Source organism: Stegostoma tigrinum, chromosome 26 (genome assembly GCF_030684315.1).
Source record: "Stegostoma tigrinum isolate sSteTig4 chromosome 26, sSteTig4.hap1, whole genome shotgun sequence".
Taxonomy (NCBI): Eukaryota; Metazoa; Chordata; class Chondrichthyes; order Orectolobiformes; family Stegostomatidae; genus Stegostoma; species Stegostoma tigrinum.
Genome location: NC_081379.1, coordinates 12,818,070 through 12,836,908, shown reverse-complemented (window position 1 = coordinate 12,836,908; position 18,839 = coordinate 12,818,070). Strand labels below are relative to the sequence as shown.

General features: G+C 40.8%; 2 protein-coding genes across 3 annotated transcripts in view; one reads left to right on the top strand and one right to left on the bottom strand.

Moving 5' to 3' along the window:
- The window catches only part of tchp (trichoplein, keratin filament binding), a 525,906-nt gene that overhangs the window by 35,679 nt on the left and 471,388 nt on the right, over positions 1–18,839 (bottom strand). The gene's annotated exons all lie outside the window — the stretch shown is intronic.
- Positions 5,158–18,839, top strand: part of gltpa (glycolipid transfer protein a) — a 34,299-nt gene continuing 20,617 nt past the window's right edge. The window contains exon 1 of the mRNA XM_048556337.2: positions 5,158–5,356. Within this exon, the coding sequence (XP_048412294.1) occupies positions 5,254–5,356 (103 nt within the window). The 5' untranslated portion in view covers positions 5,158–5,253. The remainder of the gene's footprint in view (positions 5,357–18,839) is intronic.

The following is an 18,839-nucleotide window of genomic DNA, read 5'->3' as shown; positions in this document are numbered from 1 at the left end:
AACTTTGCTGGCTAAAAGTCAAAGGTGGAAGTTGGGGGGATAGGGGTGGAGGGTTAATATGAGGGACATGCAAAAGCTAAAAAAACTCTCCGTCATGCATAATTCATTAAAGGCAACAGTAAGTAAAGTATACAGTGACCCAGGCTTAGATGAAGGTTACAAGAATGCTTCCAGCGATAAAAAAAGTTATAAGATTAGACATTGAAGAAATTAGGAACAAACACAGAAATTGCTGGAAAATCTTAGCATCTGTGGAGACAAAGCAGAATTAACATTTTGGGTCCAGTGACCCTTCTTCAGTTTAAGGAGGCTAAGTAGAGACTATATAAACGTTTCCAAAATCATGAGTGTTCTGGAAAGAGTTGCTTTGGAGAACCGTTCTCACTCATAAAAGAATTGAGAATAGAAAGGCACCAATTTAAAGTAATTCACGAAGTAAACAAACACAAGGTGAGAAAGAAACTTTTCATACAATAAGTGATGAGGGTCTAGAGTGAACTGCTTGAAAGTTTGGCAGAGGCAGGGTGAAGCAAATCTTTCAGAAAGGCTTTAGATGATTATTTAAATAGAAACAATATGAAGGCCTACAGAGACAATTTAGGAGAATGGCACAATGCTGTAACATTCATTTGGCATTCAGTGAGCCATTGCAGATATGATGGGCCGAATGGCTTTCAATCTCTTAAAAACAATTGTTCTCTTCTAAGTCATAAGCTTGTGAATTGAATCCCTATGCCAAAGGTGCGAGCTCATAATCTGGGCCCTAGCACTGCACATTATTGAAGATTCTAAACCAAAAACATTCCTGTTCAAGTGGACGTAAAAAAATCCATCAGATCATTCAAAGAAAAGTAAGGGGTTCTCCAGTGTCGTTGGCGATTATTTAGACACTATTCATCAAATCATACAACCATTTCAGCACAAAAGTTGGCTATTCAGCCCATTATATCAGTGGCAGTCTTCCCTTCAATTCGTAACTACACATATTCACTGATGGAATCACTGTTCGTTCTTCAGTCAAATCGGTATCCACCAACCCATTGCACTTTTATTTCATTTCATGGCTTCAGTCTTGTTAATGCCTATTTTGTGGTACTTTATTAGTTGTGGTCTGAAAATAAATATACACAATATCAACTGTACTATCTTCAGCATTGCTTGCTTGTTGTTTGAGGCAATGATAACCATTACCATTGCCTATGGTGCTTGATAGGGTTCCAGGATGTATGTGAGTGTAAAGCTGAGTTGTGTCTGGCAGATTCTGTTGTAAATATGTCAGGATACCATGGCTTTGGATGATCTGTTTCCCCTGCTTAGGTTTCTCCCTGGATCTGGTGTAAGCTGGATTGCAAAGGAGCCACATTTTGTTTGGTTACACCAGGTAGAGGGATGCTGGGGAGCTTCTCTCTGGATGAAAAGTCAATATCGATAAACCTAAGTGAAGCCTGCAGAATGATCTACCAGCATTTCTTTTGACCATCATGAGAGTGCACCCAAGGCTCAAGTTCTCAATGAAACAGTTGTTTATTAGCTTGCTGAGCTGGTTGTTGCATGGTGTGCATAGAGTGGGACAGGACTAGAAAAGCATATCATAAATACAATCCATGATCAGAACAGTAGGGGAAAATAATTAAAGGCCTTTTTACATGAATGCATGACACATTCATAAAAGGTTGACCAAGTACCATAAGTAGATATAAATGATTTAGATCTAATCACTATTACAGAGATATAGTTACAATTTAATCAAGGTTGGGTAATTTATTAGAGATAATGGGAACTGCAGATGCTGGAGAATTCCAAGATAATAAAATGTGAGGCTGGATGAACACAGCAGGCCAAGCAGCATCTCAGTTGCTCCTGAGATGCTGCTTGGCCTGCTGTGTTCATCCAGCCTCACATTTTATTATCTGGGTAATTTATTATTTTAGGGTAAACAACATTTTGAAAAGGCTGACAGAAAGTAAAAGGTGTAGGAATATTCCTGATAGTAAAGGATGACGTATGACAATAGTGGGAAAGGATATTGGCTGGGAAGATAAACAAATAGAGTCAACATGAGTGGAGATTAGAAATGATATTGGTCAGAAAATGCTGGTGGGAATAGCTTATAGGCTCCCATAACATCAGTTATGCAGTTTCAAGGAATATTTAGAGCTTTTAACGGTAGCAAACTTTAATCATCATATATACTAGAAAAAATCCAATTGACAACGCTGGTCTAGAAGTTGAATTTGTAAAATGCTTTCATAACAACGCGCGAAATGCCGGCAAATGGAACTAGGTCAGATTGGGATGCTTGGTCAGCGCAGATGAGTTGGTCAGAAGAATCTGTTTCTATGCTGTATGATTCTATGATTCTATTACAGTCTGTCACCATAATATGGTGTGGAGCTAACTTGATAAAGCTATTTCAGATGTAGTATTGAGTATTGTGGCAAGGTTAATTAGTAAGAGATCCTCTGTGGGAAGAATGTGATTATTATACAATCTTCTTCCATATTAAGTTTGTAAGTGACATACACCAATCCCAAAACAAAAATCTTAAACAACGTAAAAGGAAAATGCAGACTGAAGTTTTTTTTTACTAATGACATCAAAGGGTATGATAGCGAAGAAGTGGGAAAGATTAAAAGAAACAATTCAAAATGTTCAATCCACCAAACAAAAATGAAAAAGTTCCACGCACGGCTTACTAGGGAACATGGGGATGCCAAATTAAAAGAACAGGCATTTTTTATTTAAAAGCTATAATGCTGAAAATTGGGAGTGCTTTAGAAATTAGCAAAGTGTAACCAAAGTGTTTACAAATGTAAAGTAGCTAAAGTGTACATAGGTTCCTTAATGGCAGACAGGAGATGAGAAAACGGCAGAGATGTTAATGTTTCGTGTCTGTCCTTGTGGTATGAGATATAAATTACATACCAAAAATGGAGAATAAACAAAAGGTAAATGATAGTGAGGAACATAAGTTAATTTATATCAGGATAGAAAGAAGAACTGCATAAACCTAAGGGACTAAATGGCGACAAATCCCTAAAGCTCTAAAGAGTTAGCTCCAGGGATAATAGATGCACCGGGTATGATTTTATGAAATCCTCTCGATTCTAAAATATAGAGAAGACCTTTTAGTGCAAACACTGCAATTAGAATAAGAGGTTGAGAAAAGATTTGGTAGGGGTGTTCAAAATGAAGAGGAGAATTGGCAGAATAGATATTAAAAAAAACTTACAATTGATGGAGGGGTTGAGAGCAAGAGGACGCAGATTAGAGTAATTGGCAACAAAAGCAATGGTAATGAGAGGAAAACTATTTTCACTTAGCAAGTCATCACCACTGGCTGAAATTCAATTTGAGTGTGATGCAATCATGAGTTTGTCCAGTGTGTCTTCATGTAACTAAACAGACCAAATCTTGACTCATTTTGAACAATTGGGAGAAAGCTCTTCTCAATCATTAATGTCAATGTTGCTGCAGTTTAGGGGACCTTCAGAGGTACACACTGGATGGTTAGGATCTGGAATGCACTCGTGCCTGGCAATGCATTTGAGGTAGGGATCGAGTTATTCATGCAGGAGTTGATCATTACCAGAAAAGAAGGAACATTAAAAGGTATTCAATGTATTTTGCCTACAAAGTACCATGCATTACATTAATACAAGTTGATTTTGTTGTTGATGTCATAATGTAGGACACACAGCAAGCTCCCAAAATTAGCAATCAGATAATGAACGGACCCTGAAGAAACAAAGACCTGATCCCTCCACAGATGCTGCTGAATATTTACATTTTCTACATTTACTTCAGATTGCTATCATCTGCACTAACCTATCTTTATAATAACCAGATAAATTATTTTAGTGATAATGGGAACTGCAGATGCTGGAGAATCCAAGATAACAAAATGTGAGGCTGGATGAACACAGCAGGCCCAGCAGCATCTCAGGAGCACAAAAGCTGACGTTTCGGGCCTGGACCCTTCATCAGAGAGGGGTCTAGGCCCGAAACGTCAGCTTTTGTGCTCCTGAGATGCTGCTGGGCCTGCTGTGTTCATCCAGCCTCACATTTTGTTATCTTAAATTATTTTAGTGATGTTTCATCAGGGTTAATGTCCAGGGCACTGGTCAGAAGTCCTCCACACTTAAAAGTTGGGTAAAAAGTTGAAGGTTCGGAGGGAAATTGAAGATAACCTTTTTCACTCAGAGGGTGGTGGACATCTGAAACTCAATGCCTGAATGTCTAGTTTAGTCAGTAACTCTTGTGAGATTTCAGCAACATTTAGCTATTCACTTACATTTCCATAGCCTCCTTTTGTTCATTCACAGGATAAGACCACCATTGGCCAGGCCATCATTCATTACTCATTCCTAATTGCCCAGAGGGCAGTTAAGAGTCAACCACATTGCCATGGGTCTGGAGACGCATGAAGGCCAAACTGGCTAAGGATGGCAGTTTCCTTCCTTAAATGACATTGGTAAATCAAATGGATTCCCAACAATGTTTCTATGTTCATCGTTATACTCCCAAATCCACCATTTGCTCTGGAGAGATTCAAGCCCAGGTCCCCAAAACAACAACTGGGTCTCTGGGTTAATAGTCCAACGATAATACTAGGTCATCGCCTCCCCATTTATCAATAGACCAGAAGCTGGAAAATGGGATTAATTAGATATTTGTAGGACAAATAGCATCCTTCTGTGCTGAAAATGCCTATGAGTCTATAGTTTTCTGGAAGACCGTGAGAGATTGGCAGTAGGTGAATTATTGCCTTGGAAAGGCATCACAGACATGATGGGCTTATTGGTCTCTTACATTGGGCTTCTGAGGACAAATCCCATAAGTATAATATTAATAGTTAGTACCCTGTAATATTAATCATTTAAACATCGTGCAAAACAACTAATATGAAAGTTGGTCAACGTAATCCTCATCAATAGAAGTTACCTGGACTGATTGATGCCATTGGTCAAAAGCCGGGAAACCCTGCATTGTATTTGTTAGTTGTGCGACCAGGCCGTCCTCTTTGATTGGTTAATAGCTCCAGCGATATTACTGATTGGTCTAGCTTTTCTACACGGGGATTGGATGGTCACGGTGATCTGTACCTGATTGGTCGGTCCCTCCCCTGGCCTGTTGCTATGACGCGGGTGGGTGTTACGCTGTTAGGGTCCGGGTTGTCCGCAGTTTGAAGCGGCGCTGTGCTGTTTGTTTCCTCCTTGGGAGGTTTCGTGTCGGTCGGTCGGCCGGCCAGCCATGGCGATGTTAGCCGAGCATCAGTTCAAGCAGCTGCCGGCGGACAGGCAGATCGATACCCGGGCTTTCCTGGACAGCGTCTCTTACCTGCCGCCCTTTTTCGGTGAGTAGTGAGGTGATCTGAGGTGAATCGCCTGGGGTCTCCTCACCGGATGCAGACCTCAAGATGATGATCAGGTGGAGTCGGGGGAGAAGATTTAAAAAAACTTTTTAAAATGTTGAGGTGAAAGTCTGGAAGTTCTCCCAGATGAGATTTGAAAATCTCGTTTGACTGACGGGTGTCGGGTTTTCCTTTCGTTGTTTACACACCCCTCCTCAGGATACTTACACTCATTACACCCTCCCAAAACAAAATCCTGGAATATTTCTAACCCCACCCCAGGATATATCCGCCCGCCCTCCCCAATCCTCTTCTCCTTCACTCTGCTTGTCTTCTCCCTGCCTGCCACAATCCGCCCCAAAAAAAACAAATTCACGTGAGAAGAAAAGGCAGGGTTGCTGTTACAGGTGTCTGGTCTGCATAGTTTCAGCTTCACTCACGGAGGGAGGAAAACTCTTTGGGTTTAGGTACGGCAGCTAGTGACTGGTTTACAGCCAGTGCTCCAATCCAAACAAGATTCTGAACGCCTTCAAAGGAGTGTTGGTGAGGGAAGAATTTTTTTTTTTCTCTGCTTGTATTTGCTGGGAAAGGAGGTGAAGGAAGAGAGAGACCCATTTGACATGGTATCAGAATTAAAACACATGCATTTTCCTGTTGCAAGACTAACAGAGGCTTTCAAGAGGTTTGGGATTTAACTTGCAAGATTTTTGCCCTTTGTAAGGAGGGATGAAAGTATCCTCTGTCTTAAGAGTTTGCTGCCCCACTTGGGGTCCCCATTTTGGAATGCTCAGCTGGTGGAGCAAATAGTTGAGGCAACAGTTCAATTAGGGAGCCATTTATAGAGTTTAGCAAGTCAGTTGGATTTCTTGTGCATCATTTATTTTGGCTAAACATGTCATTCAGGACTTAAAATTGCACTTCCAAATGACATAACTATATGTCCAAATGACATGACTATAACACCAAGAGCTGCAGATACTGAAAATATGAAACGAAGACAGGAATTACTGGCAGATGTAGTTCTGTTTGTATGACACAACAGATGCAACTGGTACCAAGCTGACAACAACTTACGTTTATGTATCATGGTTCCAAGGTACGTTAAAAGTGCAAGGGTGACTTCTGCACAATCTAGGCCCATATAAAAAGAAATAGCTGATTTTTCATACATTATGCATAATTTCAAACAAAATGTCAGGTGGCAGCACGGTGGCTCAGTGGTTAGCACCACTGCCACATGGCACCAGGGACCTGGTTTAATTCCACTCTTGAGTGACTGCGTGGAATTTGCGCATTTTCCCCATGTCTGTATGGGTTTCCTCTGGGTGCTCTGGTTTCCTTCTGCCGTTCATAGGTGTTTGGGTTAGGTGGGTTGGCCATGTTAAATTGCCCATAGTGTCCAAGGATGTGCAGGCTAAATAGATTAGCCATAGTACATGCAAGGCTAAAGGAATGGAGTCAATCTGGGTGGAACCTTTTGGAGGGTCATTGTGGACTCATTGGGCTGAATGGCTTGCTTCCTTGCAGCGGGGATTTCATGATTCTGTGAAGTTGGTGGGATGGGGATTGTCATGACCAAAAGCTTGGCCAGAGGTTGGTTTCAACAGGGACATCAAGTGATGAAACACAAGTTTGAGAGAATTCCAGAGTAAGGGGCCTTGCCGACTGAAGACACAATCTCTGGATTTAAAAAAAACATGGATGCAAAAGACTCCTGAATAAAGAATGGAGAGTTTGGTCAGAAAAAAAGGCTTTGAGTTGCAAGAGCTTATGGAAATTAGGATCAAAGATTGAAGCAAAAGGGCAAGTTCACCTCTTGGGAAATTGAGCCAATTTGTGTGTAAGGGGAGGGATGATGAATAAGCCAAACAAGCTGTAATTACTCGGACAGTTAAGGAAGGACTTAAGATTAGATCATTGGTACAATCCAGAAAGAACACTGAGGCGTGGATTTGATGTGCTGAATGTCATCCTTCTTTGCCATAATGACGTTCACTCTTAACCCATTACTGGAGGTATTCCGACCACAATCAAAAAAAGTAAGAGGTAAATACCCCAGCAGCTATTCCACTGTGTTCGACAAAGAGGAGCAACAGAAGCAGATATTGTGATCACTGTATTAAGTACAGTAAAGCCCAATGACTCTGGTTTCACCCTGGAACATTAACTGTTTGTGATTAAGTATTCTAATTCCAAGCAGGCAATATATCTGCCTGATGTTTTATTTTTCACAAAATAATTTGTCACATGCTTTCAAACAAGTAGTATTCTGCATGTAATATCCTCCTGTGCTCATTCTCTCTTTTCTTCCAGCCAGCCAGCCAGCATCAGTGATCAATCCACTGTGAGTTTCTAATTAGGCGTATTCTTCAACCCAAAAAATGCTTTCTGATGCCTCAGTTGGTAAAGTACATTGTACAGGGACACTATCACAAGAAACACAAGCTTTGTTTCGAACCTGTAGAATTTATTTCATGGCAGGAAAAGATTAGCTAGAGAAGGCAGCTGTCTGGTATGCTATTCTGTGCTACATTGAAACACAGCCATGGATCTCAGAGGAGAGAATCATGTAGGGTTTGAGTACCTTTGGGCAAGCAAAAGAGATCACTAACTTTTCCTGCCAGTAAGCTGCTCATGTCTGGTGAGAACAAGTTTGACTAAAATGCCTCTCCGTGTTAAATAATCTGCAGGTGTTTACTTCCAAAACCCGTGAGTAAAGTCTGCCCAAAGGGGATCAAGCTCTGAGACTTCCACATTTGTGGAAATGTATCTTAGAAAAAGTTAATAATCAGCTAAGAGAAAATTGGTGGATGAGGCATGAGATTTGCTATGTAATATCATTCCCTAATGTAACAACTATTTAAAAAAGACGGTGAGTTTCAGACAGTAACTCCATCGATAGCAGTGCTGATTTGTAAACCACTCGAGCTCAACTTTCTTGGCTTTTGCTGCCACCGGATTGCTTGTTTGTTCTGAATTACTACTTGACAACTTATCTATTATCTTTTATTAATTATTTAAGATGAATTGCGGCACTGTGACAATGTAGATTTCCCAAGTGTACAGTCTGGTCAGCAAGAGTGAGGAGTGAATTTTAAAAACAAATCAAAAATTGGTGGCATGTTAAGGATTTATTTTTGGTTAAATTGCAAATTCCTAATATTGAACTTGGAGCTGTTATTAGAAGTATTTCAAGTGAGGAGTAATTGTTGCCACTCTTGCTGGAAAGTGTGTGCATTTATATATTTTTTTTGAGAACAGAAATGTAATGAAATGCACTTGTGAAGTGACTAGCATATCAATGTTCAGTGTTGTCTCAAATTGTTAGATTGTGGATGTGCCAGAGGATAGCCAGCTTTTGTTACCTGTAAAACAGTGGTCCCAAAACGTGAAATAATGGGATTTTTGCAACTTCAGAATGAGCTCTCCTGGGACTTTGCTGTGATGACCAGCACACAATTTCAGAATGAACTATAGATATAGAAACTGATAGCAATGTTAAGACAAAGGCCACTGGTGCTTCCAAGCCTTGTGCAATGTTTTGGTATTTGTGCCTTATTTTTTTAAAAGCTATCAGCTCCCTTTTGTCTGGATTTAAACTACATGCTGCATTTAAACTACATGACAAATTTTGACAATAGAAGTAAGCATATAATTAGAAAGTAAAATTAGAAATTGCACAAGTACATTTCACAACTTTCATACTGGTCCGCAAAGGTTTGTCAGGTCTGTTTTCATGTCCCCAGGGATTTACCTTTGAAAAAAGGATTGCTATCCCTTCCTCCCTCAATTACTGTTACTTGATTTGGTATGTGAGATAATGCATGTAGTTTCACGGGTCACAAACAAAACCTAATTTATTCTTCATGAATAAGCTAAGTCATAGATGGGTCAGAGTTTTGTATTTCAAACTCAATTATTTATTGTTATGATTTTGTAAAATTACCAAAATGATGATGATATCTACAATTTAGAAAAATTCTTATCACATTGTAACCAAAGGACCAGATCTGAGCTGTGTGGTCCTGCCACATCCAGTTGTAAATGGTGGCGGACAATTAAACAACTCACTGGAGGAGGAGCACCACATATATATCCCCAGTGTAGAAGAGCCCTACATATCAGTGTGAAGATAAGTCTATTATTCGTGGCAATCTTCAGCTAGAAGTGCTGATTGGATGATTCATCTTGGTCTCTTCCAGTTGCCTACTGCATCATCACTACCAGTATCTAGCCAATCTGATTCGCTACATAGTTGGAGGCACGGAACACTGCAAAGGCTTTGAGCTCTACTTAGCAATGGTACTGAAGACCTGAGCCAGAACTTGTTGCACCCCTAGCCAAGCTCTTCCAGTACAATTACAACATTGGCATCTACCTTACAATGAGGAAAATTTTTATCCAGGTGTGTTCTATACACAAAAAGCAGGAGAAATCCAACCTGGCCAATTACTGCCCTGTCAGCTTACTTTCAATCATCACAAAAGTGGTGGAAGGTGTCATCAGTCGTGCTATCAAGGAACACGTGCCCAGCAATAATGTGCTCAGTGATGGTCAGTTTGGATTCTGCCAGGGTCACTCGGCTCCTGACCTCATTTCAGCCTTGGTTCAAACATGGACAAAAGTACTGAATTCCAGAGGTGAAACGAGAGTGACTGGTGAGCAACTCACCACCTGACTGATAAAAGCCTGTCAACCACCTACAAGGCACAAGTCAAGACAGTGATGGAATACTCCCCATTTAGCTGCATGGGTGCGGTTCTAACAACACTCAAAGCTTGATACTATCCAGGACAAAGCAATCCCCTTGATTGGCACCACATTCGCAAACATCCACGTGTTCAGTAGTGTGCACCATCTACAAGATGCACTGCAGAAATTCACAAAAGATCCTCAGACAGCACCTACCATTTCCATTTAGAAGGACAAGTGCAGCAGATATTTAGGAAAGCCATCACCTGCAAGATCCCCTCCATGTCACACACCTGACCTTAGAAATATATCCCTGTTCCTTCACTGTCACTGGGTCAAACCCTGCAATTCCTTCACTAAGGGCACTGTAGATCAATCGACAATAATGGACTGCACTGGTTCAAGATGGAAGCTCACCGCCACCTTCTCAAGGTTAACTGGGACAGGCAATAACTGCTGACCAGTCACTGATGCTCAGGTTCCATGAATGAAGTTTTTAAAAAAAAAAACACTGCCCCAACAGTTACCTTACACAAACAAAGACAATACAATACCAGTAATCAGTTGTTTTGTAAGAGCATCTCCAATGATATCAAGGCCAAGATTAATGTTTTCACAGCCATACAGAATGGGCTTTAATTTTTGTCAAGGTCTGTGCCACAGCTTGCATCTGTTTCACTTAATGGTGTACAGTTATTTTTACATTAACACAGAACATGATCTGACAGTTTCATTACAAAACTAACCTTAAATCAGACTTTCCTCTTTTGACTATCATTGTCCCTGCATTGTCTCCAGTTTCTTCATTGTGTTTGGTGCGAGAACTATCACACATTGGAAACTGGTTAGACTGCCAACATCTACAAAATAATGCTTTATCCCTTGGGTCTTCAACATCAAATATGTGCACTACGTTTGGTTAACCTATACATCTAGAAGGATATCCTTATGATCTCAGCATTTATTTCTAAAGCATAAAGCTCTGAAGGACAAGTAACCAACAGCCGGTGCTGTAATTGTCAATGAAATTGCTGCAACCCATTCTTTCACAGCTGAGCCGCACCCCATCACTCTGGCTGGCCATGCTCCTCTCCCAGTATTGGGGACAATGGAACAAATGTCACTGACCTCCAGTTGCACCATCAGGGACAAGATGGGTCTGATTTTGTCTTCATTCTACTGCAAACGTTTTTGTAGCCAGAGGGTCATTGGGGATTGACTTGATGAACGATTGGAATCCTGTTCTCTTATGGTTCAGGACAGTTTAGGCAAGTTGTAACATGGCTTCCATTGTCCTGAACAACGTCAACACAGGGACGATTTGGACTGAATCACTGGTATTAATCTAGATTGGACACGGGGAGGGAATGAATTTCTTGAACAACTTTGACAAAATGCAAAATATTTGTATACACGGACACCAAATCTTGTGCAGGAATATACAAGTGTTAGCTGTTTGAATGAGCTGTTTGGTTCATCTGTCTTGCATACTGTCTCTTCATTGCCATGCGATGGTCAAAAAGGCACAACAAAGCATCTGCTTCCTCAGGCAGCTCAAGAAATTTGGCAAAAGAACTCTCACCAACTCCTACAGGTGTACAGTTGAATGCCTATCAGGCCGTTATGCACCCAGAAAGTAGGCTATCGCTCTGCACAGGACCATAAACTACAGAACATGGTGTGCACGAGCCAACCTTCCATCTATGGATAACATTTACGTAGCTCACTGCCGAAATGCTGCCAACATCAACAAAAACCCGTTGCACCCCAGTAACTAACTCCTACGACCTTTTCTGTCCGGCAGGAGATACAGAAATCTGAACAAATGCAGCAACACGTTCGGGACCCATCTTCCTCCTGGCCATTATTAGACTAATGAATGTTTGAGCCTAGAGAGTCCAATGCTGATCTCACCTAGTGCATGATGATAAAATGTGAGGCTGGATGAACACAGCAGGCCAAGCAGCATCTCAGGAGCACTTGAGATGCTGCTTGGCCTGCTGTGTTCATCCAGCCTCACATTTTATCATCTTGGAATCTCCAGCATCTGCAGTTCCCATTATCTCTCACCTAGTGCATGCCGTGTGCAATGTAACCCATGTGCCTCCAAGTCTTTAATCTGTACGTCCTTGTTTCCTATAATTCGCCTGCACTGCTCGTAAACAGAGCTTTTCACAGTATTTTGGTACGAGTGACAATAAATCAATGAATCAATTCTTTTCAACGCTTATGCAGGTAATAGGATTTTAAAGTTGGAGACGTGCAACAGCAGTCACCTCCATTTGAACTTCTTCCAAACTGGTGGACAGGAGCAGAATGATTTTGCTAGCCAGAAGTAGAGTAGAAAAACCATCCTGGAGCAGCGCACAGGTAGCACAACAAGACCGTCGTATTTCTCTCTCTCTCTCCTCTCTTTTTTTCTCTTCCCCCCCCCCCCCCCCCCCCCACTATATGCGCACACTAGACCCTTTGAAATGCCTACTTTATGTTCTAGCACCTTTTAAAATCCAGCATTTCAATGACAACCCATATGAATTTAATTTTCAAAGAACTAAAGGTTGCCCCTCAAATACTAATGTGAACCATGATACTAATTACCTCCCAGGGTTTATTTGCAATCTAGTTCTATCCTGCCCAAACCAAGTGCAGATCTGACATTTTTGCTCCACTAATGAATATTATAATACTTTTTAATAACTGGAATTATAATTAATTTTAGTGCAGGACAATTATTTTCTCTTTGAATTCAACAATGTAGTTTAATTATTTTCTTCTGGGATAATGACAGGAGGATCAGAGATACCTTGTGAAGCATTTGTGTTTTAATTTCTGTTGTTGTTTGACACAATATTATTTTCTTCCTGATCCGTATGAAATGTTTTCTATTTCATGTAACCCGTTATCCACATCCAGAAACCCAAGTAAATATAGCAGCATTGTTAGCTCCTGAATGAGGTTGCTATGCTGAACACAACTTTTCTCAATCCAACTCAAGAAGTCCCTTTTGCTCCAAACTTCACACTAGTGTGTCTTTGCAGCTTGTATACACTGATGAGTGAGATAGTGGGTTTCAGAAATAATCCACTGACTAACTAGTTTGGAAAGTAATTGAACAGCCACAGCACACCCATTCTTTGCTTTTCCATGGTTGATCATTCAACTTCCTAATCCTTAGTCATCTACTTTACAGTTTAGTTTGTACCTTTTTAGAAAGATCAACATCAATGTTGCAAGGTGGGAAGAGAGCCTTGCATTTATATTGGTCCACTGCCACTGTCAGCATTAAATCTGTATTCTGTTCTACCAAAGCCATTTCTGTAGCCTTGAATTTTAGACCTTGAAACGAGTTGAGATTTGCGTTTTGGCACGGGCAAACAACATTTGTTTGCAAATCTAAATTTTAAAAAAAAGTACGCCTGTAACTATTGTGGGTAAATGAGTCAGCATTCACTGAAGTGCCACCGGCATGACTATAAAGTCCAATTTAATTCGAGGGTCTTTGTCAGTACTTGTTCTAGAAGCCATGCCATGCAAACATTTTTATCTGGTCGCCAATAAATTGCAGCTTGTGTGCAAGCAGGGCTGATCTGTTTCCTTCGTGCAATGACTTTGGTTGTAACATGCTTCGGAATGTCGGGGATAGTGTCCATCATGGGCCTCCTGCAGTGCCACAGTGATGCCACCCGAAGGTTGCAGGAACAGCAACTCTTATTCCTGGGAACCCTGCAGCCCAATGGTATCAATGTGGACTTCACAAGCTTCAAACTCTTCCTTTCCCCCACTGCATCCCAAAACCAGCCCAACTCATCCCCCCCCCCCCCCCCCCACACTGCATCCCTAAACCAACCATCTTATCCCCGCATCCCTAAACTGTTCTTCCTCCCCCCAACCCACCTCAAGCTGCACCTCCCTTTTCCTACCTACTAACCTCATCCTGCCTCCTTGACCTGTCTGTCCTCCCTGGACTGACCTATCCCCTCCCCACCCTATACTCTCCTCTCCACCTATCATCTTTTTCTCTCCATCTTCGGTCCGCCTCCCCCCCCTCCCTATTTTATTTCAGAACCCACTCCCCATCCTCCTCCTCTCCTCTTTCTTCCCCCCCCCCCCCCCCCCCATGAAGGGCCTAGGCCCGAAATGTCAGCTTTTGTGCTCCTGAGATTCTGCTTGGCCTGCTGTGTTCATCCAGCTCCACACTGTTATCTTGGAATGTTGGGTCTTCCTTTCGCTTTCACTTTCACTCTCACTCTCTTTGAATCCCGTCGATGACCTCTTTTGTACGTTTTAGTTCTTCACATTTATTTCCTCAGCGGCACAAGGTATTTTTCTTTTCATAAAAAAGAACTACTGATGCTGGAGATCTGAAATAAAAACCAATTGCTTGAGAAGCTCGGCAGGTCTGACAACATCTGTGAGCAGAAAGAGTTAATGTTTTGAGTCTGGTGCTTCTTCAGGACAGGTTTTGTTTTTCTTTTGTTTGTCAGGGATGTGGATAAGTTGTGTTGGTGATAACAAAGTGTGAAGCTGGATGAACACAGCAGGCCAAGCAGCATCTCAGCACAAAAGTTGTATTGGTACCTAATTTTCACAAAATGTATTCTGAATTTTGCTCAGCCACTTCTCTTCCTTCATAATAAGGCATACAGTGGTTTAGCTTTTATTAAACGAGGGATCGAGTTCCGGAACCAAGAGGTTACGGTGAAGCTGTACAAAACTCTGGTGCGGCCGCACTTGGAGTATTGTGTACAGTTCTGGTCACCGCATTTATAAGAAGGATGTGGAAGCTTTGGAAAGGGTGCAAAGGAGATTTACTAGGATGTTGCCTGGTATGGAGGGAAGGTCTTACAAGGAAAGGCTGAGGGACTTGAGGCTGTTTTCATTGGAGAGAAGAAGGTTGAGAGATGACTTAATTGAAACATATAAAATAATCAGAGGGTTAGATAGGGTGAGCATTTTCCCTAGGATGGTGATGGCAAGCATGAGGGGGCATAGCTTTAAATTGAGGGGTGAAAGATATAGGACAGATGTCAGAGGTAGTTTCTTTACTCAGTAGTAAGGGAATGGAACGCTTTGCCTGCAACGGTAGTAGATTCACCAACTTTAGGTACATTTAAGTCATCATTGGACAAGTATATGGACGTACATGGAACAGTGTAGGTTAGATGGGCTTGAGATCGGTATGACAGGTCGGCACAATATTGAGGGCCGAAGGGCCTGTACTGTGCTGTAATGTTCTATGTTCTATAATTTTCTGCTTTCACATTTTGCGGATTTTAAAAAATATTATCTGGTTTTTGTTGAGTGGCTTGATAGTAAGTTCATGTTTCACACTTGCTTCAGAATTAAGGAGGGGAGCCAGTGATAATGATTTAAAAGTCCCAGCTTGGAATTTCAAAATTTGTTTCTTGCACAGGAGTGGTGAGAACATAGACTCAATGCCTGGGGACCATCCTTCTGGAGTTGTATAATTTAGTAGATCTAACTTCTTTGTCTTGACTCCGGAGACACTGGGAAACTTTCATTGTCTTTGGAAAATTAGACCAGACAATATATTGAATCATTTAACAGGTGCTACAATGTCAGTTTATTGATTTGCTATTTATTACCATGGAAGCCTGTGTTGTATTTGTGACAATATGACAGGAACATTGAACGTGTTCAAAAGCCAGGGATAAAGTTTTTCCATTGGCAAAATGCCAGTCACTGGATGTGCATTTAGCGGATTAGTGTAGGATACAAAACTTAAAGGGATATGTAATTTACTGAATCATCCTGCACAGTTGTTCCCCTCTCAAGGCTTTTGTTGTTTCAATTTATGCTGTGAAGCTGCCTGTTGTTTCCTCTGCAACACTGAGTAAGCTGAGCTTCTAGATTTGATCACTGGTCTGTATCCTTGTGGAATTGCTGCAATTGATGCTGCTACAGGAAAGATATTAAATTGGCGAGGATTCTGAAAAGATTTGCCAGGAGTAGAGGGTTTGAGTTATGAGGAGATGCTGGATAGGTAGGGACTTTCTTTCACTGTAAGTTTGAGGGAATGACCTTTCATAAGAGGTTTCTGAAATCGTGAGGTGCATAGATAAGGTGAATAGCAAAAGTCTTTTCCCTAGGGTGGTGGAGTTCAAAACTAGGGGGACATATTTTAAAAGTGAGAGGGGAAAGATTTAACAGGGACTTGAAGGACAACTTTTTTTTCTTCTGTGTCTCGTATGTCTTATGAGTTGCCAGAGGAAGTGGTAGATGCAGGTACAGATACAAGATTTAAAAGACACTTGGACAGCTATGTGAACAGGAAAAGTTTGGAGGGATGTGGGCCAAATGCAGGCAAATGGAACTAACTAGTTTGGTTTGAGAAACCTCATTGGCTTGGATAAGTTGGCTCGAAGGGTCTGTTTCCAGGCTGTATGACTCTGACTCTACGCCCTCATAATCTTTTGACTGTGAATGTGTACCCAGAAAGAATCCAACTTTTATTGTTACACAGCAACCCAATGGAGAATGCACGTAAACAGCCATTAGGTAAGACCAAAGTTGAACTTAGGCCATTGTAGTCTGTTGGCCTGATGACTGAGCTTGCGAGTGCATAATGCCAGTTTAAGTCGTGCCTATCAGAGGAGGAGGGAAACTAACAAGAAAAAATGAACATTGTTGCAAAGAAAAAATGACACAGGAATGCTTGATGGTGGCATTTGTAGCCAAAGCTTGCATGATGAGTGTTGGTACAAACTTGCTTGTGTATTTATTAATTAATTTTAGTTATTTAGCTATTTTTCTCTCCACCCCATGTACAATATGTATAAACAAGTGTGTGAGAAACAGAAATGCCATAGTTGTGCAATTCACCTTGTTTGAATAGTGTACTGCGAGGTACATTTGCACCTAGACTTTTCATATGAATTACACTGAACTCTGCTGTTTTGTTGCTCAACACTTCAAAAATCCCCAAATCACAATCTTGAGTCAATCTGCATTTTAGCACAAGACATTTCTAGTTATATATTACATCAGATTTGACAACTATTGATATGCTTACAGTGTAAAGTTTTCCATCTCAATCAATTAATTATCACTTGCAAAATCTTCCAGTGCTGAGACCTGTGAATCTGTAAAGAATAATTAGGCAGACCTTTCCATCTCTCTTGAGCTGGGATTACACTCTCTTGACTTTCTAGTAACATGAGACCTTTATTCATACAATGCTCTGTTGTATTTTGTTGGTCAGCAGCAACACTGTAATTTAAAAAGGAGAATCAGCCTTTTTTTTAAATAAAGGCTGCATTATTAACTGCATTTTTTTTGTTGTTTTCATTTTTAAACTTAAATTTTATTTTAGCTTTCCATAATCAGGCTGTTGCTGGTTGGAGAGAAAAGAATGGATTTTTGAGTTATAACATTAGCTGGGCCAAAACAATATTCTGTCTATTACAGTGGAAAGACACTTCAAAATGATTGACCAAAGTGAAAAGTATGATGTTTAATTTTGGAAAAAAGTTCAATTGCTTGATTAATAACCAGGCTAAGAATTGAGCTGCATAAATCGCGGAAGTTACACATCTGATTTTTAATAGTCTGCACTGAGATTTTTAGACAGTAATGAAATGCTGCAGCCTGCTTCACATTCCTGGGATATTGCCATGAAACTAAGGTCAAGATTTTCACTTCTAAGGGCCTCCAAAAGATATAGATTTGCATTAATGAAGCATCCTGTAGTTTCAAGGCACCTGCAGGAGCTTCAGTCAGCTGTGACATCTACGCTAGACTGCTTATGGAACAATAGCATGAAGTACTTTAGGACCTCTCCGAGGCCTCCTGTCCTGAAGGTGCTAATCTGTCTAACTGCTTGCGCTCCCATCCTCCTCCACCACCAACCCCACCCCCCCCCCCCCAAAAAAAACCCGGTCTCTCCAGGTAGATCTCCTATGATGCGATAATTGACTTTTTTCTAAAGCTGACAGTCATACAAGAAGATCACTATACCCATACAGCAGACAGTTCATGTTGTTCAAACAGTGTCCACTATTCATCAGTCGTGTTACAGCCAATTTCATTTAACAAAACACACGTTAGAGCAGAATAACCTGTATCTTTCTTTCACAGCGTGTAAGATATTCAGTTGCACTATAAAATCAAATATTCTAATTTTTTGGTCTCTTTTCTTGGATCAGTTTTCTAGTAGTATAGAATGCTTATTTTGCTGAAGCTTTTTGTCTTCCACTCATCAGGGTAATTTGTAAGAGATGATCTAAAAGGAGACCAATGATTAGGCTGTATGAGAGGAGTGCACTAATTGGTAAGTAAAGGGTTTTCCACAGAGAATGTACCAGTTATATGATGACTGTCATTTAACTGCCACCTTTAGATAAATGTAAAGCCAAGTAGGTTGACTCTGGTCAAGGCATTGCCTTGAAAAATCAAAGAACCAGAAAATGGTTGAAACTTTTCTTGAGCTGAAACAGACAAATGTGTGTATGTTCTTTTCTGTCTGCAAAGAACTGGGTACTAATAGGGTCCATTTAAGATGTGTAAGGAAATTCTTCCATGTAGCTGCAAACAAATATGTGTTATTTTATTGAAAGCATGTTTCTCATGGAATCCAACAAAGATTTTTGCCACTGATACACCTGGCAGCAATCCAATGACAATGCCGCCTATTTGGACATATCTAGTGTTTTCATATGTGAATCAGTATACATTAGACTTTTGAACCCAGCAACATGTGCAGTTATTATAAGTTTAACAACACTTTGGAGGAAATATACGGAAGATATTTAGTGCAGTGTCTGAGGATGCTGAG